The sequence below is a fragment of the Symphalangus syndactylus genome, chromosome X (assembly GCF_028878055.3).
Source record: "Symphalangus syndactylus isolate Jambi chromosome X, NHGRI_mSymSyn1-v2.1_pri, whole genome shotgun sequence".
Classification (NCBI taxonomy): domain Eukaryota; kingdom Metazoa; phylum Chordata; class Mammalia; order Primates; family Hylobatidae; genus Symphalangus; species Symphalangus syndactylus.
The window spans coordinates 71,877,473-71,901,188 of NC_072447.2; the positions used below are offsets into that span (position 1 = coordinate 71,877,473).

General features: G+C 40.5%; 1 protein-coding gene across 17 annotated transcripts in view; it reads right to left on the bottom strand.

Moving 5' to 3' along the window:
- The window catches only part of ARHGEF9 (Cdc42 guanine nucleotide exchange factor 9), a 152,574-nt gene that overhangs the window by 74,516 nt on the left and 54,342 nt on the right, over window positions 1–23,716 (bottom strand). For 8 of the 17 annotated variants that reach the window (XM_055267074.2, XM_055267081.1, XM_055267073.2 and 5 more), the window contains one exon: window positions 16,040–16,219. The exons of 4 other annotated variants lie outside the window; for them this stretch is intronic. In XM_055267074.2, the coding sequence (XP_055123049.1) occupies window positions 16,040–16,219 (180 nt within the window). Of the gene's footprint in view, window positions 1–16,039; window positions 16,220–16,447; window positions 16,569–16,776; window positions 16,891–17,731; window positions 17,777–18,701; window positions 18,801–23,716 lie in introns of those variants that run through there. 5 more of the 17 variants (XM_063635287.1, XM_063635289.1, XM_055267080.2 and 2 more) reach the window with 4 other exon arrangements.

The window sequence follows — 23,716 nt, forward strand, 5'->3', positions numbered from 1 at the left end:
AAGAATGGACCTGGGCAAAAAAAAGTGATTTAAGGCACTGAAACAAACATCTCATATACATGATGCTGTCTATTTGTAACAATGAAAACCTCACCTTCTTAATAATCCATTAACTTTTCCCTGGTTCTCACAAAGCAAGCTAAACCCTGCTATGGAGAGGGTAACATAGGCAGGCCTTTAAGGAACAAGAATCATTTCTTCTTAGGAGTTTAAGAAAAGTCAGGTCCAAATGTTCGCTTTTGGATAGCTGGAGTAAGATGAATATTTTGAACAATTCTAATGGGAATGAAGACAGGATATGAAGGAAAGGGGAAGCGGATGTAAAGGCAGAAATAGAACCACATTTAGGTTCAAGCTATACACCATGACACTGTCGTTCCAAATAACAATGAGAAAAGACGAAGGCAACTGCAGCCAAGTGAAAACAGATTCCTTATAAATAATTTGGTAGAGAAGTCCCTTCTGGTTATAACTAAAGGCCTGTGTAGCAGGGTCCTTCATAAGGAGCTTCTGAGAAGACACCTTCATCTACTGTACTGCAACAACCCCAGAAGCCCATTCCTTATGTTAAGATGCTGCTTTCATCCCAAAGAACTACTAACAGATTCATTCATTCATTAAATCTATGCCAAGTGCAGATAATGTGCCAGATATTAGGGATACAACAGCAAATAAAAAAGACAGAAATCACTGCCCTTTATAGAGCTGACATTTGAGGGAAGATGTTTCTTAGCCTAGAAAAAGGTGGCATATAAGGCCTAACTGTTTTTCTCCTGATCCCAGGTTCCCACAAAACATCCCCTGGGCCTAATGATAAGACTTTCTGGTCTAACCTCTAAGTCCTCTGCTCTTGAGAGCTTCCCTGTTCTGTACAGAGGAAGGTCTTTGCGTGTATGTCAGAGTGCACTGACACAGGTCAGCCCATAAGCTTATCTGCCCTGGTTGAAATATCAGACCAGAGAGCCATTATCAACCCTGCCCAACAATCTGTGCAGGCTAATGTGTACCTTTTCTTCATTGATGCTGCAATTAGCACATATAGATGCCTGGGTGACAAGTAAGAAGACAGACAATGCCTGGAACCTGCCAAGTTGAAAGGCTGTCCTGGAAGTCCTCTTAGAGTGCTTAAAGGCTGGTTTCCCCAGCCTTCATTGAACTACAAAGCAAGGCTGATTAATGCAGTTCAATTTAACAAATACTTATTTTGGACCTATTCTGTGCCTAACCACTAACTGTGAAGGACATGCACACGAGCAAGACAACTCACTCCTCCCTCCTCCTTCTAAACCATGGAGTGCTTTCCAAATCGGAGACAATCTCTGGTCTTTATTACTCCCTTTTCTATTTTCACTGTCATTGCTCTCATACTTTTATACCTGAACAAGTCCCTGGGTGATCCTCTAGCTTTTACCCTTCCCACATACCACTATTAGACCAATTTCCTTGACTATCACATTGATTGGCTAATCCTATAAACCTAAAATCCTTAATAGCTCTCCACTGATTATAAAGCAAGTCCAAATCCCTCACCCTAACATTCAAATATTACCATAATCTGACTCCAATCTGTATTTCCACTCTTACTTCCTACTACTTCCTTTAGGAATATTGGGTTCCTCCCAGACTGGTCTATTTTCCGTCCACAAATATTCCCATCTATGTCCTTTAATCCCATACTCAAACATAGAAATACTATAGTCCAAAGGCTTTCAAAAACTTCAGCAACAGTAATCCATCCTCTCAATTTCGTAATAAAGAAACTGATACCCACAGAGACAGCCAGGGAGTTAGCAATATACCCATATCTTTAATATGCATTTTTATTTTGTGCCTTCCATTTTTTTCTGTTAAAATTATACGTTATACAAGAACACATTTGCCTTGCAAAAAGTTAAAATAGAAAAAATAGATTAAAATTATTAAAATCATGGATGAAAGAAGAAATATTACTACCAGTCTTACAGAAATAATAATTAAAGGGAATATTATGATCAATTGTATGCCAATAAATTACATAACCTGATGAAATGGACAAAGTCCTAGAAAGACACAAGCTACAGAAACTGACTCAAGAAGAAGTAGAAAATCTGAAAAGACCTATAACAAGAAAAAGATTTAATGAATAATTTCATTCAATCTTGAAAACTTCTCACATGGGGAAAAAAAAAAAACCTCAGGACTAGATGGCTTCACTGGTGAATTCTACCAAACATTTAAAAAATAACTAACATCAATCTTTCACAAACACTTCCAAATAACAAAAATATAGAAATCCTCAATAAAATACTAGCAAACCAAATCCAGCAACATATTAAAAACAAATTGTCCACCTTACCAGATGCGATTCCAGGAATGGAAGGTTGCTTCACATATGAAAATCAGTCCATGTAAATTACACCATATTAGTGAAATAAGGTTACAAAATCCCACATGATCATCTCAACAGGCACAGAAAAAGCATTTGCAAAATCCAACACCCTTTCATGATTAAAAAAATATACTAAACAAACTAGAAATAGAAGGGAACTTTTCTCCAAATAATAATGAACATTTATAAAAAATCCATAGTTAATATCATATTTAATGGTGAAAGACTGAAGGCTTTCATCCTACAATCAAGAACAAGACAAGGATATTCACTTTCATCACTTTTATTCAACCTTATACTGAAGGTTCTAGCCAGAGCAATTGGACAAGAAAAAGAAATAAACGACATTGCATCAGAAAGAAGTAAAACTATCTCTAGTCACGGATCATATAATATGATATACAGGAAATCATAAGGAATCCACCAAAAAAACCTGTTATAATGAATAAATAAGTTCAGCAATGTTGCAGGATATAAAAATCAATTATGTTTCTATATACTAGCAATGAACAATCTGAGAGTTAAATTAAGAAAATAATCACATTTAAATAGGAACAGAAAGAATACATAGGAATAAATTTAACAAAAGAAGTGCAGTCTTATACAATGAAAACTGCAAAGCATTATTGAAAGAAAATAAGAACTAAATAGAAAAACCTCTCCTATTCATGGATTGGAAGATTTAATGGTGCTAATATAGCAATACTCCTCAGATTAATTCAGATTCAACGCAATACCTATCAAAATCTCACCTGGTGTCTGCAGAAAATTGAAAAACTGGTACTAAAACTCATATGGAATTTCAAGGGACCCAGGATAACCAAAACAATTTTGAAAAAGGAGAATAAAGTTGGAGGACTCACACTTTCTGATTTCAAAACTTACTACAAACCTACAGTAATCAAGAGAATGGGGGACTGGCACAAGAATAGATATAAAGATCAATGAAATAAAACCAAGAGTCCAGAAATATATCCTACATTCATGCTGAATTGATATTTGTCAAAGGTGCCAAGATTATTCAAGGGGGAAAAATAGTTTTTTCAACAAATGGTGCTGGTACAACTGGATATCCACATGCAAGAGAATGAACTTTGGCTCCTACTTCACACTATACACAAAAATTAAATCAAAATGGATGAAATATCTGAATGGAATCAGATTATAAAAGTCATTAAAGAAAACATAGAGGAAAATCTGTAACCTTAGACAATAGTTTCTTAGACATGACACCTAGAACACAAGCAACCAAGCAAAAATAAAGCGGACTTCAACAAAATTAAAAACTTTGTGCTACAAATGATACCATCAATAAAGTGATAAAGGCAACCCAGTAATGGGAAAAATATCTACATATCATATATCTGATAAAGATGTATATTCAGAATATATGTAACTTAACAATAAAGTAACAACCTGCTTAAAAATAGGCAAAATATCTGAATAGACATTTCTCCAAAGAAGACATATAAATGGCCAATAAATACATGAAAAGATGCTCAATATCATTAGCCATCTGAGAAATGCAAACCAAAACCATAAAAAGATACCACTTCACACGTCCTAGAATGGCTATAATAATTTAAAAGGTCAATAACAAGTATTGACGAGCATGTGAAGAAATTGGAACTCTCACGCACTGCTGGCAGGAATGTAAAATGGTAGAGCTGCTGTGGAAAACATTTTGGCAGTTCCTCGAAAAGCTAAGCATATAGTTACCACATGATTCAATAATTCCACTCGTAGGTACGTACTCAAGAGAAATAAAAACACATGCTCACACAAATTCTTGTACACAAATGTTCATAGTAGCATTATACATAACAACCAAAAATAGAAACAACCCAAATGTTCACTAATTGATGAATGGATAAACCAAAATATGGCATACTTACATAATAGAATACTATTATTATTGGAAAATTGCTAAGAAAGTACAGTTTTAAATGTTCTCACTACAAAAAATGATAAGTATGCAAGGTGATGATATGTTAATCTAATCGTTCCACAATATGTGTATACATATATATATATATCAAAACATTACATCCCCCAAATATATACAGTTTTATCTATTAAAAATGATTTTAAAAATATGTTCCAGAATTAGACAATGGTGATGGTTATACAACTTTGTGAATATACTAAAACCCACTAAACTGTATACTTTAAAATGGTAAATTTTATGGTATGGAAATTATATCTCTATTAAAATAGATACATAAAAAGCTAAAACTGTCTAGATAAGGTGAAATTTCCCCTGATTGTTCCCCATCATAACCATATTCTACCTCTCCTGAGGAAACCATGGTTATGGATTTTGTGTGAAATCCTTGTCAACCTCTCTCCTTGCATTTATATACCTATATGCATATTCCAACAGACTCACCATTGTTCCATATGATAAAGTGATGATTACCCAGCCCTTGGTACAACCTCTTCAACATCTTTAGTAGCCCCTCCCTGCAAATGGATCAGTAGTTCTAAAAGAAAACTACCATAATATCCAGCCAGTAATTCCTTCATAAAGTCAATAAAGGCTCAAGGAGTGTCTTAGAAAGCTAGCCGGCCCCTGTCTCCAGCAGTATAATATTTCTTTTTTTTTTGTATTTTTCAGTGTTTATTAATAAAACTATAGATATTAAATGAGAGAAGAGAATGGGTAAGCAGTATTGTCTAAATCTCACCTTGATATTTTCAAAGGCCAAATCTAATCAACCAGAGAGGAGTAAAAAGCAAGACATCCTTTGAGAAGTTGACGGGTTATTGCCAGTCTCATTGAACAACAGACTCTCAGAGCTATAGAATCAGTTTATAAAGGAAATGGAAGGTGGACTAGTCCATGCCACCCCTTGCTCCCCAATGAATACATAAACTCCCTTGACAACATACCCTGCCAGCAATTGCACAGCCTATCTTCTTGAACACAACGAATGATGAGGAGATCACTGTCTCCCAAGGCAGCCCTTTCCTTTTTCAGATAATTCTAATCATGAGCTCTGTCTCTGTCTGAATAAAGTTGCCAGCCAAAAATCTCAGCAAACACTACAAAAGGGCAAAACACAGATAAAGGAGAGAGATTGGAGGGAACGTGAACTCTTCAATAACAAAGGTCACCAAAAGGCCTTTTCTCTGCCACCACAGTAAAGCAATGGTGAAGTGTGGATAAAAAGGTGAATGTGAGGGACTGAGAGGAACCTGGTTAGTTGCAAGCAGAGCTCTCACTTCACACACACACACACACACACACACACACACACACACGCACACACATACACACCCTGTTTTGGAGCCCCAGTCTCAGCTTTCAGGAGGATCAGAAGTGCTTAGGGATTCCTGAATGTGCATGCCAGGAAGCACTTAGCATTCCTGCCTGGCACAAAGACAATCAGCATGGTATGTACAGTCAGGCACAGAAACTACTCCTCTACCCCTCAAGGGAAGATTTAATAACTGTCACTAATTATATGAAGGATCATAATAAGAAGGCTGCTAAAAAATTGTTCTCCCTCTCCAGCACCAACACAATGAGAAATAAGGAGCTTCAACCAGAGCAATGAAAATTTTTGTTATATAACAGACAAAAAGAGAAAAATAAAAGACCTGTGTGAATATCCTGTTTTTGCATTTATGGCTTTCTATCAGCACATTAAAATGGGACCGACCCACCGAGTTTCACTGCTGTTCAACACAGACGTGTGACCTCAGGCAAGTTACCCTTTCCATTCATTGCAACACATTCTGTTTATTCACACCTCTGTACCTTGTATCCTTCTAATGCCTGCCCCCTACTCCCTCTTCAGGAAGGCCTTCCCTACTCTTTTCTATCATTCTTCTTTTGTCCCTGGCTTCTCTGAAAACCTAGTTCAAGAACAGTGCCTTCTCACAAACTCTCTTACTTGGACTTCAAAACAGCCCTGCAAGGCAGGCAAGCAAACCTTTTTATTTCCATTTCCCAGATGAGAAATCCAAGGCCAGATAGGGGGGCCTGATTTCAAATCCTGGCTCTACAATTACCTCTGAGTAACACAGAGTAAGCAACTTCAAGTTTTCTTATCCTCAGTTTCCTTATCTCTGAAATAGAAATAATATCTATCTATCTCATGGGGCTGTTGTGAGATTAAATAAGGTAATGCATTTAAAATGGTTTCTAGCACAGAGTCAAATATTAGCTGTTCTTGTTATTATCCCCTAGGTTGGCATCATCTGCCCCTAGAACAATGAAGCAACATATGAGAAACATTGTCCTCTCTAGTAAGGGAAGAGTTTCAGGAAGTACTTTTGCAATTGCTTTGCAATTGTCCCAAATTTCTTATACTCCAAATGCCACCTCCTTGACAACCAGACTCAAAAACCCTTCCCAACGAATGGAGACTTACTTAGTCGAGGCTGGAGGTATTGATGATTTCTGCCCATGACAAGGCTTCTTAAAGTGAGAACTCAAGCTAGAATGGGGGTGGATTGGAGTGTAGGGAAACCCTTCACAGATAACATAGCTTCCTTCCCAGTCAAGAAAACTAGACGCCTCTAATAACTACACTCTACTCTACCCCTAAGTCTTCTCCTTTCATTGGTTTCCATGGAATTATCCTGCTTAGACGTTGATAGAATTTAGGTTAATTAGTTAAGTAGCCACAAAAGGAGTGCTCTGCCAGGACCTTTAGAAGTTCATTTCTTCTGTATTTCCTTTGATTTTCTTTCTATTTGAGCTAAAATAAAGAGAAGGCTTCCATTTAAGCTATTCAGATATGGAAGTACCGATTTCATGATGAAAGCCACACTAAGGGAGAATGCTGAAATCAAGCTGACCTGAGTTACTCATCCCCCAGAAAGCTTGCAATTATTTGACAGACATTTAGAAAAGAAAAAGAAAAAAAAAACACTTCAGGATGGTGATGTGGCAAACACTGGCTTTGGAGTTGGAATGCGATCTTGTTTGGGCTATGCCATTTACTAACAAGTTAAAGGCAAGTCTGGCAGGGTCTCATTTACTTTCTGATCCTCCAGGATAGTACCAATGCCCTAGATGGCACCTGTTCCCTATTGAGGCTTTTCCCACAACATCTGTCTTATGTTTTTTACTCCTTTTAGCCTATATCCAGGCTGATGTAGTCTCCTATAGCTACTGAAGTCATATGCCTCTTTCCGACCTCAGTTCCTATGAATCTAATCCCTTCCCTAACTATCCTGTACTTTCTACCTGCTAACATTTGTACAAAACATTATACCATCTACAGACTGAGAGGAGAGAGGAATGAGGAGTGAGTGCTAATGGGTATGGAGTTCTTTTTGTGGTGATAAAAAAGTTCTAGAATGAGATAGTGGTGATGGTTGTACAACATTGCAAATGCATTGAATTGTATACCTTAAAATGATTGAAATGGGAAAGGTGATGTTATGTTTATTTTACCTCAACTAAAAAAAGATTAGCTGGGGTGGTGGCTCACGCCTATAATCCCAGCACTTTGGGAGGCTGAGGCAGGTGGATTGTTTGAGTCTAGGAGTTCAAGACCAGTCTGGGCAACATGGTGAATCCTGCATCTACAAAAAATACAAAAATTAGCTGGGTGTGGTGGCAGGTGCCTGTAGTCCCAGCTACTCAGGAGGCTGAGGTGGGAGGATTACCTGGGCCCAAGAGTTTGGGGCTACAGCGAGCCATGATCACACCACTACACTTCCAGCCAGGGCAAAAGCGTAGATCCTGTCTCAAAGAAAAATAAAAAAGAAATTATGGAGAATGGGCTAGAAAAGTTCTTGGAGTATATCTGTTCCAACACCTCCATCTTTCAGGGGAGAAAAGTGAGATTTGGCAAAGGGAAACAACTTGACTAAAGTGACACAGCTTAGGCAAATCACCGCCCTTATGTATAAGTTTTCATATCTACTGCCAGACTCTTAGAGGATGGGCTGAAGGTCTAGAGTACCTCTGTATCTTCTCAGTAGCCATTTGATGATCATCTGTTGGGTGAATAAATTTTTATTAAGTCCTTCATTCTACAAATTAAGAAACTATTTTCACTGCATACTCCCTTCCTCTGGATACCTGGTCACCATGCTTTACATGCTTATTGAAGCACACTAAACAACCTGATGTTGGACCAATAATACCAGTCACTTGTCATGACAACAATGCTTACTTTATATAAATATGGGAATGAGTCCATCCCACACATGGCATTCAGGGCCAAGCTCTACTGAGCAGCAATGTCAATAACTGTATTACCTTAATAAGCTTATCAAAACAAAGAGTTGGACCAATGGGCAGAATTTTCAGGTCTATTATTATGGCTCTTTTCCCCAGTACATCTTAAAAAGAAGTTTTTCAATCCATTCTTGGGTTCCTACATATAACACAGTGTTCCACCATTTATTTGTTCATAAATGGAAGCTAACTGCTGATGTATGGCCCCAGTAACATTATTATGCCTCTTGGTAGAGGTCAGAACAGCCAAGAAAGAACATTGTCCAATTACATGTCCAGCAGGGTCATTAGTTGTAATATCATTCCTATTAGTCTTGAATGCCTGGCAGTGTCAGCATGTCCAGGCCTCCATGTAGCCCATGTTCTCATACAAGTGGCTGAATGGAGTGGGCCTTGCATGCCTAGATGGCCTCAGTCTAGCCACTCACACATAGGAGCAACAAGAAGCTGATTCATCCAAATAATGGTTAAAAGATGAAAGCTCAGAAGCCTGGAAGACCGGAGAGTCTTGGCTGACCTGGTCTTAGGTTTCAGATCTCTGACGGGCTGTAGACAGAGTGGAGAGTCAGTATATTCCAAGAGGGTTTGAGAGAGGAGCAGGGAAAAATGAGGACATTATTTCTACCATTTACATTAAGAGTTTGCTGCAAGTATTACCAGTATTATTATTGAGTGTTTCCTATGTGTCAGATCCCATTGTCAGTGCTCTTCCTGTATTTTGTTTAGTTCTCCTGACAACTTAATGAGATAGGTGTTGTTATATCCTCAATTTAATGATGAGATCACTGAAGCATACAATGGCCACTTTGCTAATAAATGGAAAAGCTCTGATTCTAATCCAGAAAGATTATCTCCAGAGCCAGTTCTCTTGGACATTTACACCCTTCCCATGAGTAGAAGCTCCAGAAAGACAGATTCTAGTTCAACATAAGGACAAACTATTTCAGATCTGTCCTGAGGTATAACTGGTGGCCTGAAGAGGTATAGAGCTATCTGTCAGTTTTCACTTCTGAAAACTAAAAAAAGAGACCAACCCACTTCTGAGTATTGTTTCTCTAGTGACCCTCTAATATAGAGGACAACAGACCTCTCAAGATGCCAGATACCCTTAGTACTTGTCTAGACCACTCCAGGAGGTGGCTGTTGCTAAGTGCTAGACAGTCACTTTTGTTCAGGACTTAGTAAATCTGGTGAGAAGATATTACTAGCACTAGAGCCATGTAAAGATAAGTGGTTTCACTCTTACTCATAATGATAAATATACTGATGAAAAAAGAAAAAATATATATACAAGTATGATGATTTTCCAAAAATTTTGTACTTTACAAAGAGCCACAGAAACAGACCTCATCTCCAGGTACTCAGTCATGGTCCTCCTCTCCTCAAGTCATCACACCACCAAGGCAGTATATACACGACGCTAGGAAGGTCTAAGTTAATCCCCAAATGAACCCGGTGGTTGATTATACAGAGAAAAACAGGTGCCAGGCCCAAGATCATAGCCTCAACTCAGGCAGCCAACCAGGTTACAAATCCATGCTATGGGTCAACAATAGGGCCTTGGAAAGCCCCAGAGCCAAGAAAACAATTCAGAATGTCTCCTACTGGTGTTGACTCTTAAATACCATCTTCCTATTGCAAAAAGCAACATGTTTCAAGAAATTGGCTCAGACTACAGCATAAGGGCTAGTAGCTGGAAATAACAGAGTAGTTTAAGCTTGGTTTACAGATGCTGGCCAGGTTCTCAAAAGCCCAGGGTAATTTTAGCTCTGGTCCTGCCTAGAGGCTGAGGGATAGGCTATATAACTCTCAAGGTTGCTTTCAACTTGGGATTTCTATGAGGGTGACCTGTGCTACCTAATTTGGAAGAATCATCTAGGTGATGTAACAGCTACATTTAAGGTTCTCTCTGAGCTGAAGAGGTCTCCATATTAAAAGAAAAAAATAAAAAACCTCCAATTAGCAAAATGATGTACTAGATGATGTAATCCAAAAAACGTGCATAGTGAGAAGCCATTAAGATGGATTATATGAATGCAAATGAGTTCTAATAATGTCATTTGAAATTCTAGTACAGGGGAGAGAAATTGCCATAATCCAGGGAGAAAGACTCTCCCTGCTAATGTCAGCCTAAACTCACAACCTATAATGTGTTACCTCTAGGGCCACAAGCAAGACCTTCTATATAAATGATATAAATGTTTAAGACTAGAGACTTATGAACACTTGGAAGCTTGAATGGATAAACAAGGGTTGGTATATTGAAACTCCTCTCAAGAACGCAAAAACACTATTGCCTTTAGTCTGGAATGGAAGGTAAGTCCTCAAGTGTTAACAGTCTTGTCAGCAGCCCAAGCCTGCCCTTTCTTGATTGTGCTACAGGCCAGAAAGCACAGGATTAAGATTCAGAAGGGGACAACATCACTAAAAGTGGTGGAGCAGGGCACACAAAGAATCAGTTCTTCCACTGAAACAACCTTAAACTGGCAATGTATGACAGAACCCATTGTTTTGGAACTCTAGAATCTAATCCAAAACTTGCAGCAACTTACAGGGGACTGTGTGATGCAGAAAAGGGCAGCAAAAATTTGGTAAGAGAGCATTGAAGCACTTTTGCTTATCCTCTTACTATCCTCCATTCCCCAGTGGCTGAGGTGACAGTGGCCCACATTCCTGGTGTGGCTTGCCGGTGCCAGGAGATAATGACCTTGTCCTTTACAATATTGTAGCTGTGCATTTTGACCTTTTTGGCACTGAGGGACTAGCACAGAGGTTGACCTCTGGCTGGAGAGGCTTTCCAGGCTGTGGCTGCCTTTGTTGAAAGATTTAAAGACATACACTGCTCATGCCCACTTGGGACAAGGGATTGTGGATGGGACAAATAGCAAATACATGCAATAGCACAGGAAGGAGGAAGCTAAAAAGGAAGTTTCTTTGGGGAATAAGGATTCATAAGGGCCACCATGCATACTAAGGAAGTCACACTATAACACGCATGCCCAGGACCAGATGCATGCTCAGAAAAAAACCTCAGAGGACCACAGGCTTGTATTTCTGGAGGATGTGTGATCTACATACAAACAGGAGGAGAAGGCTGAGACAGAACAGTTGATGACCTGGCACAGTCTCAAGTGGGTACTCCCAGCTCAGAGTCAAGCTGCAAAAACCAGGCAAGTAGTATTGTTTGTTTCTCTTTGGATCCAAATGTTTAAGGAAATGTCAGGTTACTGGCTGACCAATGAGATAAAAACAGAGACTTCAGCGACCATATATAACAAGAATACAGTCTTGCAAAAATAGTTGGAAAAAGTCACTAAACAAATGGACAACCACAGCCCTCAACAATCAACAGTAGCAAACCCTGGGGAGAGAAGAAAATCTGATTTCTAGAGTTACCACATTATAATATTCAAAATGCCAAGTTTTCAACAAAAAAATTACAAGGCCTACAAGAAAACAGGAACATACGACCTATTCACAGCAAAAAAGTAATTTGGCAGAAAACATACCAAAGGAAGCCAAGACATTAAACTTATTAGACAAAGACTGTCTTGTAAAATTGTCTTAAGATTCAGGAGGCCTGAGTTCAAGTCCTGGCTTTGCCACTAATTCCCTACATGAGAGTCATTTCCATTTTCTGGTCCCATGTTTCCTCAGTATTTATACAATGTGGAGGTAGGGTGACCAATGGCAACAAGCTGGGTCCTTGGGAGATAATTTATCCTACAGATGTGTTCTGTTTGACTCTCACTGTGCTTCTTTAAAAATATGAATTCCTCATTAACATTTTTTTAAATATAAAGAGTTTTACATAAAAATCCAATTCCTGGCTTTTCTTGAAATACTAGAAGATCTGGCCCCTCTGGGCTTTCCTCTCCATTATATCCCACACTAATGATGGGAACCATCCAAGTCACTTTTGCTGTCTTTAGATGGGGCATGGATCTCCCAGTTGGACACAGGTGCCCACTTACCCCTTGTCTCAATTTGTTTCACTCACTTAATTGGCCCCTGTAAGCATCTAAGTTGGCCACTCTTGGCTAAGATGGGTCTTTCCAGTTCTAAATCTACAGTGAATCTAGGGTTTCATAAAGATGAAAAGCTTTTCCCAAGTATCTCTTTTTGCAGCCAAAAAGAGATAATACATAAATAAAAGCCAGGTCACACTCTGGAACAATGGGCTTTCCTTTGAAAAGTAAAAGTTGGGTTTCCATGATATCTGGTCTGTAGAAAGCCAAGAAATGATGGTAATGATTGGCTTAGGTGGTCCTTTCATCTCCATACTTCCAAGCAGGCCAGAAACCAGAGAAATAAGGAATTTGAAAGAACAAGAAAAGTATATATCCAGCTCCTGATGACACCTCAGCAAGCTCTTCACTTTCTGACCAAACCCATGCCTTGTCACATGAGCCTCACCTCCCATCAGTAACAGGTTGTCATGTGTCCTGTCCACAACCTACCCTTAATTAGGCAGCAAGCTCTCCCCAGGCCATGGCCCAAAGTCAGAAAAAAAAAAAAAAGTTCATTTCATGCACAGTGACAAAGGAAAAGGGCCTGAATGACTTGAAGTTAGGGTCTATTAGACAAAAGGAGGCCCACCACAGAGGTGGGATTTGCTACTTAGAGACACAATCATATCCTAGCAGTCGACCCTTAGCTCCTAGCAGGGAAACCAGCCCAGGAAAACAGCTGAAGATGTCGACAACTTGATATAAGGACTAATGTTCAGCAAGTTTAATTCACTTAACCTTACCAACTACTGGGAAGATATATCAGCTCCTACATTGCTCTTGTGAAGCCATGTCCCCAGTACAGAAAGGAAAGAACCTGAGAATACACACACACACACACACACACACACACACACAAGCACATACAAGTATGAAATTCTGAACAACAGAGGAGACAGGTGTGAATAGGTCAAGACACATATACTTGGTAAGTTCCTGTACAGTGGCTAAATGGTATCATAATTCCTCTTTACAAGTATCCAGCATATCACAGGTAACAAAGCATTTTTACAAGACCGAATTGTCCCCATTTTACAAGGAAGAAAACTGATATTTGAAGATGCATAGGAAGCTGTTCAAGTTGCATTTTTAATAATAGAACTGAGGCAAGCATCTGGGTTTCCCAGACTGCAGGTTGGGTTTTAATGTGTAACAACAGGTAGGGCTAACTTGAACAGAACCACACTAAGCACCCTTGATTATCCATCCTAGGGTTCAAATGTCAGCAGTGAGACTTCCAGGTAGGGAATGAAGATACCTCACCATGTCAGTCACCAATTTAGTCAAATGATCTTATTTTACTAGCCTGGAGCCTGGGTGTTAGTGTTTTTGTTTGTTTGGGTTCTTCTTGTTTTTTGTTTTTTTGTGCTACTGAAGTGATTCTGTTGTATAGCCAGGGTTGAGAACCACTTGGGCTAGACTCTGTGGCTGCTGGGGCTTTCTTCCTGTAGGAACACTCCTCCTGGCCTTGGACTTAGGGGCATTAATGGCTGCTCACTGATATTCTGAAGTCTGGCTCTGTCATTTGCTTCCCTGAGCCATCCTGGCTTGCTCAATCATTTCCCTCCATCCTTCAATTTACTATTTATTATAAAAGTGACATTTCCCTGAAAATGAAATGCATTTGGATTTGGGTGACATCATCATTTAGTACGGTTTAATCCTTCTTTTAAAGAGGGAGATCTGTAAGCACAAGACATACTAGCTGTATGTATACAGGGCCTCACATTAGTCCTGAAGGTTTTTTCTGACTATCCCTGGGAGTGATTCATTAACCAGCAAAGATGAGATGGGACACAGATGGCATTTGCAGACTCTGACAGAAGAGAAGAAAAGATTGGATATTTCATTAGAAGATTCTCATGATAGAAGGGAATGAGAGGTAATTTTGTCCATTCCTCTGCTTCTAGGCAGTGCCCTCACCTAAACTGTCCCAACCAGGTAACAATACTTTCTGGATTTTTTTACCTTGAGGAAGGAGGCCTCTATCAACCTCGAGGGAAGCCTTGATACATGGACCTTCTTGGAGCTAATAAGGTAGTGGTGATGATTATAATTATGATGATAATCATAAAACAAGTTACCATTTGCTAAGTTCCTAATATCTGTCTAGCACTGTGCTAGACACCTTATTGGCATGTATGATCTAATTCCTTATAAAAAGTCTGTTATCCCTATTTTTCAGATGAGGAAATCAGGGCTCAGGGAAGTTAAAAATCTTACCAAAAGCTATAGAGCTAAAAGGTAGCAAAACTGTATCTCAAGTTTCCTAACTCCAAATGCCCTGTTCCTTTCTTTATATCACATTGTCATAATTCTAATATTGAGGCCCTTCAACCTCTAGGAGCCCTAGCTAGCCCTTCTGACCTTTTGTTTGGGGTCTAGAAGACTTCAGCCTAATTTTACAGGAGAAACTAACAAAATGTGATAGGCTGTCGTAAGGATAGTTATAACACACCCTCATGTAGCTTCAGTACTTGTCTTGCCACAAAGCAGTTTTTGCATGTTTTATCTCATTCACTGTGACATGCCCTGGCATTAAAGAACTGTCAAGACCATTGTGCAGACGAGCAAAATCAGAGCTCAAAATAGTCAAATAGCTGATTCCAGCTCACAATTCCAAGAAAGAATAAGAGCTGAGACACCTAACCAATGTTATTCTCCCATGGCACCCCGAGGTCATAAGCACATTGGGATCATTTCCTTTATAGTGACCCAGAAAAAGCAAAAACTGCTGAGAAATTCCTCCCAAGAGCCTCTCTGTTAAGGGCCAGGTTCTTCATAGTACAATGTCAGAGAGGCAGAAGGCTTACAAGACCTTACATGCCACTTGCTTCCCACCCCCAGCACATTTAGATCCCAGCCACTTGATTCTCTTGAAAAAAATTAAATCTGATATCAGTAAGCTCTAGCGCCTGGGGGGCAGGGAGCTCACACCCTTATATTAACATCTGAATACACAGTGACAACACACAGGGGTGTGAGAGGCAAAGAAGTAGACAGGAAGGAGAGGAGGAGAAGATCAGAGGAGCAAGAGGAGGAGATGGGAAGAAACTACAAGAAGAAAGGATAAAAAAAAGATGAGAAATAGAAAGCAGAAAAAAGAGAGATAAGAAAGACAAAAGTTCACAGCAATATAGGGTTAAAAAGTTATTCAAAAACCACCAAGGCCAACCCCAAAAGAGGAAACCAAGACCCAGACAAGGTAAGTCATTTGTACAAAGGTGGGAGGTGGTGGGGCGGGGGTGTTAAACAAGAGACAAATGAAAAATCTAAAAATTAAAAGGGCACAGATTAAAGGAAGCCCAGGTTCTCTGTATGAGACAATTTAAAAAAAAGGAAAAAAATATGAGAAAAGCCACCAGGAGAGAAATAAACAGGAGAACAGAGGCTGGTGAAGGGGAAGCCAGGTACAGGCAGCCAAGGAAATAGGAGAGGAGAGTGAAGACTGACACTCACCCTCACAAAGCTGGCAGGAAACCATCCCTCCTCATCGTCGATCTGGCCCCACCACCAATCCTTGTTGGAAGCATCCAAGACTTTGATGACGTCGCCAGCTTTAAATGCCAACTCCCGGTTGGCCATGGTGACGTGATCCCATACTGCCTCAGCACTAACGATGGAATCTCCAGTGATCAGCTTAGGAGACAAAATGAGAATGTGTTCAGTCCAAACAGCTACCTTGCTTGCCCCTTCCCCCACCCACAGAGCTCTACTACTTATAGAGAAACTCGTATACTCAAGTGGTGAGAGATAGGGGTGAGGGGGATGGCACTGGAACAAAAGTTCCATTAGACCGCAAGACAAACAATACTGTCAACTCTCTGTTAGCCAGTGCATGGAATGACCCAGAATATGAATACGTACTACATATGCCTCATGTTTTTTATCCCTAATCATGAACTTCTCCTACGCAGAACAAAGAAAGCTCCAGTCCATCTCTCCTTGGTGCTTCAAGGCAGCTCTAGGTCAGGAATGGGTGGAGAGGCTGAAAGCAATAGCTAAAATGAGACTCAAGCTTATTTGCTTTCAATTCCCTGTGCTCCTCCCCCTTTCCTCCTTCTCCTTGGAACTGACCAATTGAGAGTTGGTGGTACATTATTTAACCCCACCGTGCCCCTCCTCCTGGGGTAACAGACCATAACATTCCTCACGCATAATGGACCCCAGTCCTGCAGCCTCCTCCTCTCACTCACACATGATGCCATCCACGGACGTCATGGGTAGGAAAGAATATGGCTTTCTGTGATGCCTTGCACCCAAGAAACTCAACTTTAGCACAGATTCTCTCAGTGATTTGTACAACCATCCTGTGAGATACAGTAGGGGGAGAGGTCTGGGTTGAATTCTGCATTTGATGGATGGCAAAACTGAACAACAAGGAAGTGATGAGCTGGAGATCAACCGGCAAGGCAGGACTTGTGCATGGAATGGACCCTAACCCCACTCACTAGACTTCATGGCTAGCAGGACTGGGCTCCACACAAGAGCAGGCAAACATCTATTCCACTGCCATACCAGCAAACAGACATTCATGAAACTCATCTAAGCACAGTGATATGGATGGGGTGGGGGTGGGGAGGTAGTCTGCCCCTCTCTACCATCCTGCTCACTGTGTTATTTGTTCTTTTTCCTTCAACTGTTCCAGCTTGTATGGGCCATCAGTCTTCTCAGCATTTGGGGTAACAGATTCCAGAATAGTGAACACATAGCCTATCAGGCAAAGAGACTCAAGCACTCTCTCCCAAGCATTGAATTTCTGAACAAGTCTTCTAGAAGTCAGCTTTTCCATCAGCCTACTTTGCTCAAGGAAATAATGGCTCCATAAGACCAAAACTAAAACAACTTTAAGACAATAGAAATAGTCTATAGAAGATACATCCTCTCTCATATATCTGCCCTCCAACATGCTAGCCACAGAATAACCCTAGGTTCTCAAAATAAATGCACAACACATACGAACACATATGTATGAACACACACACATACACACATACACATATGCTGATCTTTGACTTAAGTTAACATGTTTTGTTCAGGTCCTGCCTGATGCATCTGTCATGGCTCAGGATTCATCTTTGTGCCTTCCATAGAAGGTAAGGCATAGGGTGAGCTCTTCAGGATAGATAAAAAATAAATTTCCAGCAGGACTTTCACAACACCACCTTTCAAATACCTCATGCTTTACGCTTTGCAAAGTGTTCTCACATCTACTACATCACTTGATCCTTACGGAATAAACTGGGCCTCACTATTACCATTCATTCATTCATTCATTTTTATTTTTTGAGACGGAATCTCGCTCTGTTGCCCAGGTTGGAGTGCAGTGGCACAGTCTTGGCTCACTGCAACCTCCACCACCTGGGTTCAAGTGATTCTGGTGTCTCAGCCTCCCAAGTAGCTGGGACTACAGGAGCACGCCACCACGCCCAGCTAATTTTTGTATTTTTAGTAGAGATGGGGGTTTTTCCATGTTGGCCAGGCTGGTCTCAAACTCCTGACCTCAAGTGATCTGCCCACCTCAGCCTTCCAAAGTGCTAGGATTACAGTGTGAGCAACTGCACCTGGCCATTTACCTATATTTTAAAGATGAGGAAACTGAGGCTCAGAAAGGTGACCCAGACCTTCAGCCAATAAGACAAGTAATACATTATGAAGCTGGGTCTTCTAACTTTGTGTGCTCTTATAATTATCAAACTGTACTACCAATGTCTACTCATTATCTATACTGAACTCCATCTATGATATCATAAGCCAGTTGGCTCCTATTCTTAAAGAACCCTACAGGAGATTTACACAGCCATCTTTAATCATAGGTGCCCCTGATGCTGAGGACATTCATTTTTATGTTGAACTTGCTTTCTTCCAATTGTACTAAAGGTCAATTTCTCCTTGTTTTGGCCTCAGTGAAGAAAAAGAAAAGCTAGTCACTGGCCTACTAAAGTAAATTTTTATAGAGAAGTCTCCCCTCTCCTGGAAAAGATGGGTCCCAAGTAGGCATTGTTAGAATTCAATAAGCACATACAGCCCCAACCCAGAGCACCATTAAGACTTGTAGTTTAAAGCTATATCCATAGCTTTTTATCAAGGGTCAAAGAGTATCTTAGTATCAGTTACTAACCTTCTGCTCAGGACACTATCTGTGGTGCTCTTTGAGGTCCCCCAGGCCCAGATCTGGCTGATTCCATTGTCTATACTTTTTTACTTTGCAGTCTTCTTTTCAGGAACTCCATGCCTGGCTTTTCCCAGAAGCAGATAGCTGACTTTTGTCCCCCATTTAGTCCAGCTGATATACCTGGGCCCTCAGGTCACAAGGCTCAGCTATACCCTGGACAAAGCCAATCTAGGACCCAGTGGTCACAAAAACAACTAACCAACTTGCAAGCCTGTTGTCAGGGCCTACTTAGAATCAATGACTGTCAGAATTGGACAGAATTTTAAAGATCATCACCTTCATGCCCTCATTTTATAGATGAGGTTTAACAAAAGTAACTTGCCTACAGTCATCAAATGGTCAGCCTCCTGGACTAGTGCTTTTTCTAACATAACACCACAGAGAGGGAATACAGGCAGAAAAAATAATCTGAATTTAAGACCTTGTTATACTACTAGCTAAAGGTGTAATGATAATTATGATGATGTTAGCTAATACAAAGCGCTTACTATATGTGAGGCACTATTCTAAACACGTTATATACATTAATTCATTCAAGCCTCACAGCAGCCCTTTAAGGAAAAACTATTACTATTCATATCTTACAGATGAGGTAGCTGAAGCTCAAAGAAGCTAAATAATTTGCAGTTCACACAGCCAGTAACTATTGAAGCCATTATTCCAGTAGAGGCACAGTCTGGCTCTAGAGACTCTGCTCTTAACTTATAAACTATTCTGCCTCTGGGTCCCAGTTTCTTCACCTATAAAATGGGGATAATTCTACTCTACCATCTGCTTTGTAGGCTATAAAACACTGAACTGAGAGCTGACAGGTATGTGCATGGAGGTGAGAGGAACACTAATCCAGAAGGGGTTAACAGCTGTGTGGGGCTTCTGCGTTCTCTCCTCACAAACACAAGCAGGAGCAAGGGGATGTTCCTCCCTCATCTTCTGAGTTGTTTTTAAAATGTAAACTAAACTTAACCTGGAAATTGGTTCCAAATCTTCCATTTGTGTACAGAATTAACTTTTAACTTGCTACAATTTTTGTTAAAATGCACTTTGCTCTGCTCATCCATCTTCCATCCAACATTCATTCATTGAGCTCCTACTGTGTGCGGGGATCTGTTCACTGTGACTCAGCTGCAGTCCTTACCTGAAGAACAAAGGGTTTCCAGGTACCAACAATGCATGTCTTTCCAGCAGCATGCAAAGGTGGTTTTATGGGCAGGCAAACCTACCTTCAATTCTGGGCTTTACTACTTTAGAAAGTAGCAATGACAATAGGGGGTGAGGAATAGAAGAGGAGTCAGAGAGACAAACTTGAATGTAATTGTCAGCATGTAATTATGACATCTAGGAGTATAATTTCACAAAAGCCAAAGAGTTTCTAACTATACAACCTTGGTTCTCAGTTTTTTTCATCTGCAAAATGGGGGTAATAATGTTTGCCTCACAGGCAGGGTTACAGAGAGGGTGAACTCAGATGGTGGATATACAGTGCCTGGCATGTGCTGGCCTAGTACAAGACTTCGGAGAAAGGAGGTTGATTATACATGGGTATTGGGCTCTAGAAAGGTTTTGTGTGGCAATGAAGATAGCCCTTAAAGAATGGATAGGATGGTACCAGATAGAGAAGGAAAGGGAGGGGCATTTGAAGCAGAGAAATATGATTAAGCAAAGTCTCAGAGAAGAAGACTGGGAAATGTGATGGTGAACAAGTAGTGGAGTTTGGAGAGGTTAGGAATGGGAAAGAGGAGTGGAGGGAGTGATGGCTAAAAAGGTGAGTGAAGTCATGTTTGAAGGACCTTGAATCTAGTTTGAGGAAAAGAAAAAGGTCAAAGTTAATTTTTGGGTGCAAACGTCAATTAAAGCATAGGGTAAATTAGGAGGAAATATTGGCTTGGCTTTGCAAGAGAAGAGATGACAAATTTTCTCTTTAAGGTGTTAAATATGGGGGACCAGCAGGACATGCAGGTGGGTGGGAAGCTCAAGAGAGATTAGGGTATATATACAGGTTTGGGAATCAACGGTCCAGAAGAAATTGTGAAAATCAGAGTTTGCCCTGGAAAAAAGTGCTTAGAAGGCCAGAAGCCTTGGGAAATCGAGATTTATGCTTAAAGATGGAATGTGAGGTAAGGAACAGAAAAAGAGCTACATAAACAAAACTAAAAGAAGGTGTTAGCACATCATTAGGATACAAAGGAGCATGATCTCTCAAAAGTCGAAGACAAGAGTTCCAAGCAGCAAGAGCTCATCAACATTATCAAATGGTACAGAGCTATAAAAAGAAAACCAAGAAAAGGCCATTTGGGAGTAGCTATAGCAGGGATTATATTCTCTATTCCCAAACTGGTTTATATTCCTCTCCCTGCCAAAATCCAACTGTTACCATCCTTCATCTTGCAAGCCTATCATAAAGCCAGAAGATGGTGCAGCATCATTCTAGCAAGGTACTCAAAGGGTACTCAAAGAGCTCTGAGCCTTAGGACAGCACTACTGTGGCTTCTAACAAAATAATTCCCAATCCCCAGGACATTTCAGAGGAAGCACTAAATATAGGGTAGGTCTTGCTCAGACTTACAAGTGAGTGGGACACATAGTGTTTCCCACTCCCACATCAACAAAACTTTTGGACATGAATAAGAGGATGGGGAGGGTTAAGAGTCCTGCATTATGCTTAAAGACAGAATAGGATATTATTTCTTTGTATCCAGATTTCCAAAGACAATCCTAGTATCAAATATTCTATCTAATTGCTCCCCAAAGTAGATATATCTGTTATCAGCTGTCATGTGCCTTGATTTTTAACCTAGAAATATGATTGCTATACCCTGGAGGCACTGGGAGTCTGAGATCTAACGCTGGTCTCTGTGACCAAAAAAGACATGTGTGTCTGCAGTGAGTTTGGGGTGGCCAGTGGACCCTTTCAGTAGGAACAAAAGAAGAAATGGAAAAGACAGAAGGAAAGTAAAAGAGTTATAAAGGGAAGGACAAAGCAAGAGAAGCTTACACTTGTAGAAAACGTATGCTGCAAACTGGATAAAGGGCTTTCTTTTGTGATTTCAACCTCTATAATTCTCCAATGTAAGCATTAACATCTCCATTTTTACTGAAGATAACTTGTGAGAAAAAACAAGTAACCCACAGTTACCCAGTTAGTAGGTGGTGGAGCAGATTTCAATCTCCAGTTGGCCTTACTCTACAGCTTTGCTATTTGCCAGTCCCCCACGGAACCAGTCAAATGGCAGGGAGGGGGACCAGCTCACCCTGTGAATAACCTACAGCAGTGATTCTCAGTTCCTCGGAGGGCTTGTTAAAACACAGGTTGCTGGGCCACATAGGTCTTGAGTATTGATTAGGTAGGTCTGAAGTGCAGCTTGAGAACCTGCATTTCAAACAGATCCCCAGGTGATACTGATGTTGCTGGTCTGGGAATCACATCTGGAGAACCACTGCCCTAATGGACTTTCCTAGTGCAGGCCCTACCCTTGCCTCTTCTGATGCCTCATTCTTCACAGATTTCCCCATGCCACACCATATGTTGTGCTCCCTGCCTCCAGCACTCCCTGCCTATCTACAAGGCCTTCCTCAGTGGTTGGTAAATGTCTGAAAAAGGGTATTTGGGGTCATGTAAGCAGTATGCCCAATGTCAGGCTGTGTTAACATAGGAAAAAACTTGGGATTATGGCTGTCACCCAGTCTTTTAGAGCCATGCCACTTATCTACAACTTCTTGTTCTTCCCCTCTAGTTCAACAGCATCACCCCCAAAATAGATATTTAATTAGTCTTGGTGGCTGTCAGAAATATTAGTGTTTTAATAATAAGAAGCAGAAGGGATAATGGGTTAAAAAATGTGAACCTCACACGTATGGAATAGCAAATATGCCAATTGCCATGCTTGCTCCCTTAAGCATATCTAAAACAAGCTGAGATTTTACGCTCTCTCCTGAAAAAGCTAGATTCCTTTTAATACAGCCTTGAAAACATTCTGGCTATCTTGCCCAAAGTGTTGAAGGATAACCATCCTCCCTATTTTTGGAAAAGTGTGAACCAGGCTGCCCCAACAACAGCTATGAGGTACCATGGTGTACAGTAAAGACTCAGATTGGCTATTGGAAGAAAATCTGCCAGTAACTCACCAAATGATCTTGCACAGGTCCCTTTCCCTGTCTGTTTTTTTTTTTTTTTTTTTTTTAGACGGAGTCTTGCTCTGTTGCCCAGGCTGGAGTGCAGTGGCGCAATCTTGGTTCACTGCAACCTCTACTTCCCAGGTTCAAGTGATTCTCCTGCCTCAGCCTCTAAAGCAGCTGGGATTACAGGCATTTGCCACCACATCTGGCTAATTTTTTGTATTTTTCGTAGAGACAGGGTTTCACCATGTTGGCCAGGCTGGTCTTGAACTCCTGACCTCAGGTGATCCGCCTGCTTCGGCCTCCCAAAGTGCTGGGACTACAGGCGTGAGCCACCGCACCCAGCCAGTCTCAGTTTTTTTACATGTCAAGTGACAGACTGGAACCATACAGATGACCTCTCAAGTCCCTTCCAGCTCTGGTATTCTACTGAGGCTAACACTTACTCTGCAAAGGACAGGGATGTCATTATTGCAGCTTAATTCTCCTCACCCTTCTTTGTGCTTGATAGGATGCTTTTACTGCTTTCTGCTAAAAAAAAATGAGAACTTTTTCCTGAAGATAACTCACTCAAGCATTGCTGGCAACACAGTCAGACTACCTGGGAAAATTGAGAAATGGGCTTCCCACTTAAACCCTTGACTGCCGCATTCAAAAGTCAATAGGGACCTTTGCTTTTTGTTCTCTCCACTTAGTTCTTCAGATAAATCATCCTTCTCATGACATCAGTTTTCACTCACCTCCGGTCCCATATTTCCTACTGCCTGCTCCACATTTCACTGGATGGCCTGCTACCACCTCCAATAAAATGCAAAATTCATCATATTCCCCCATTCCCCCTCCTTCTC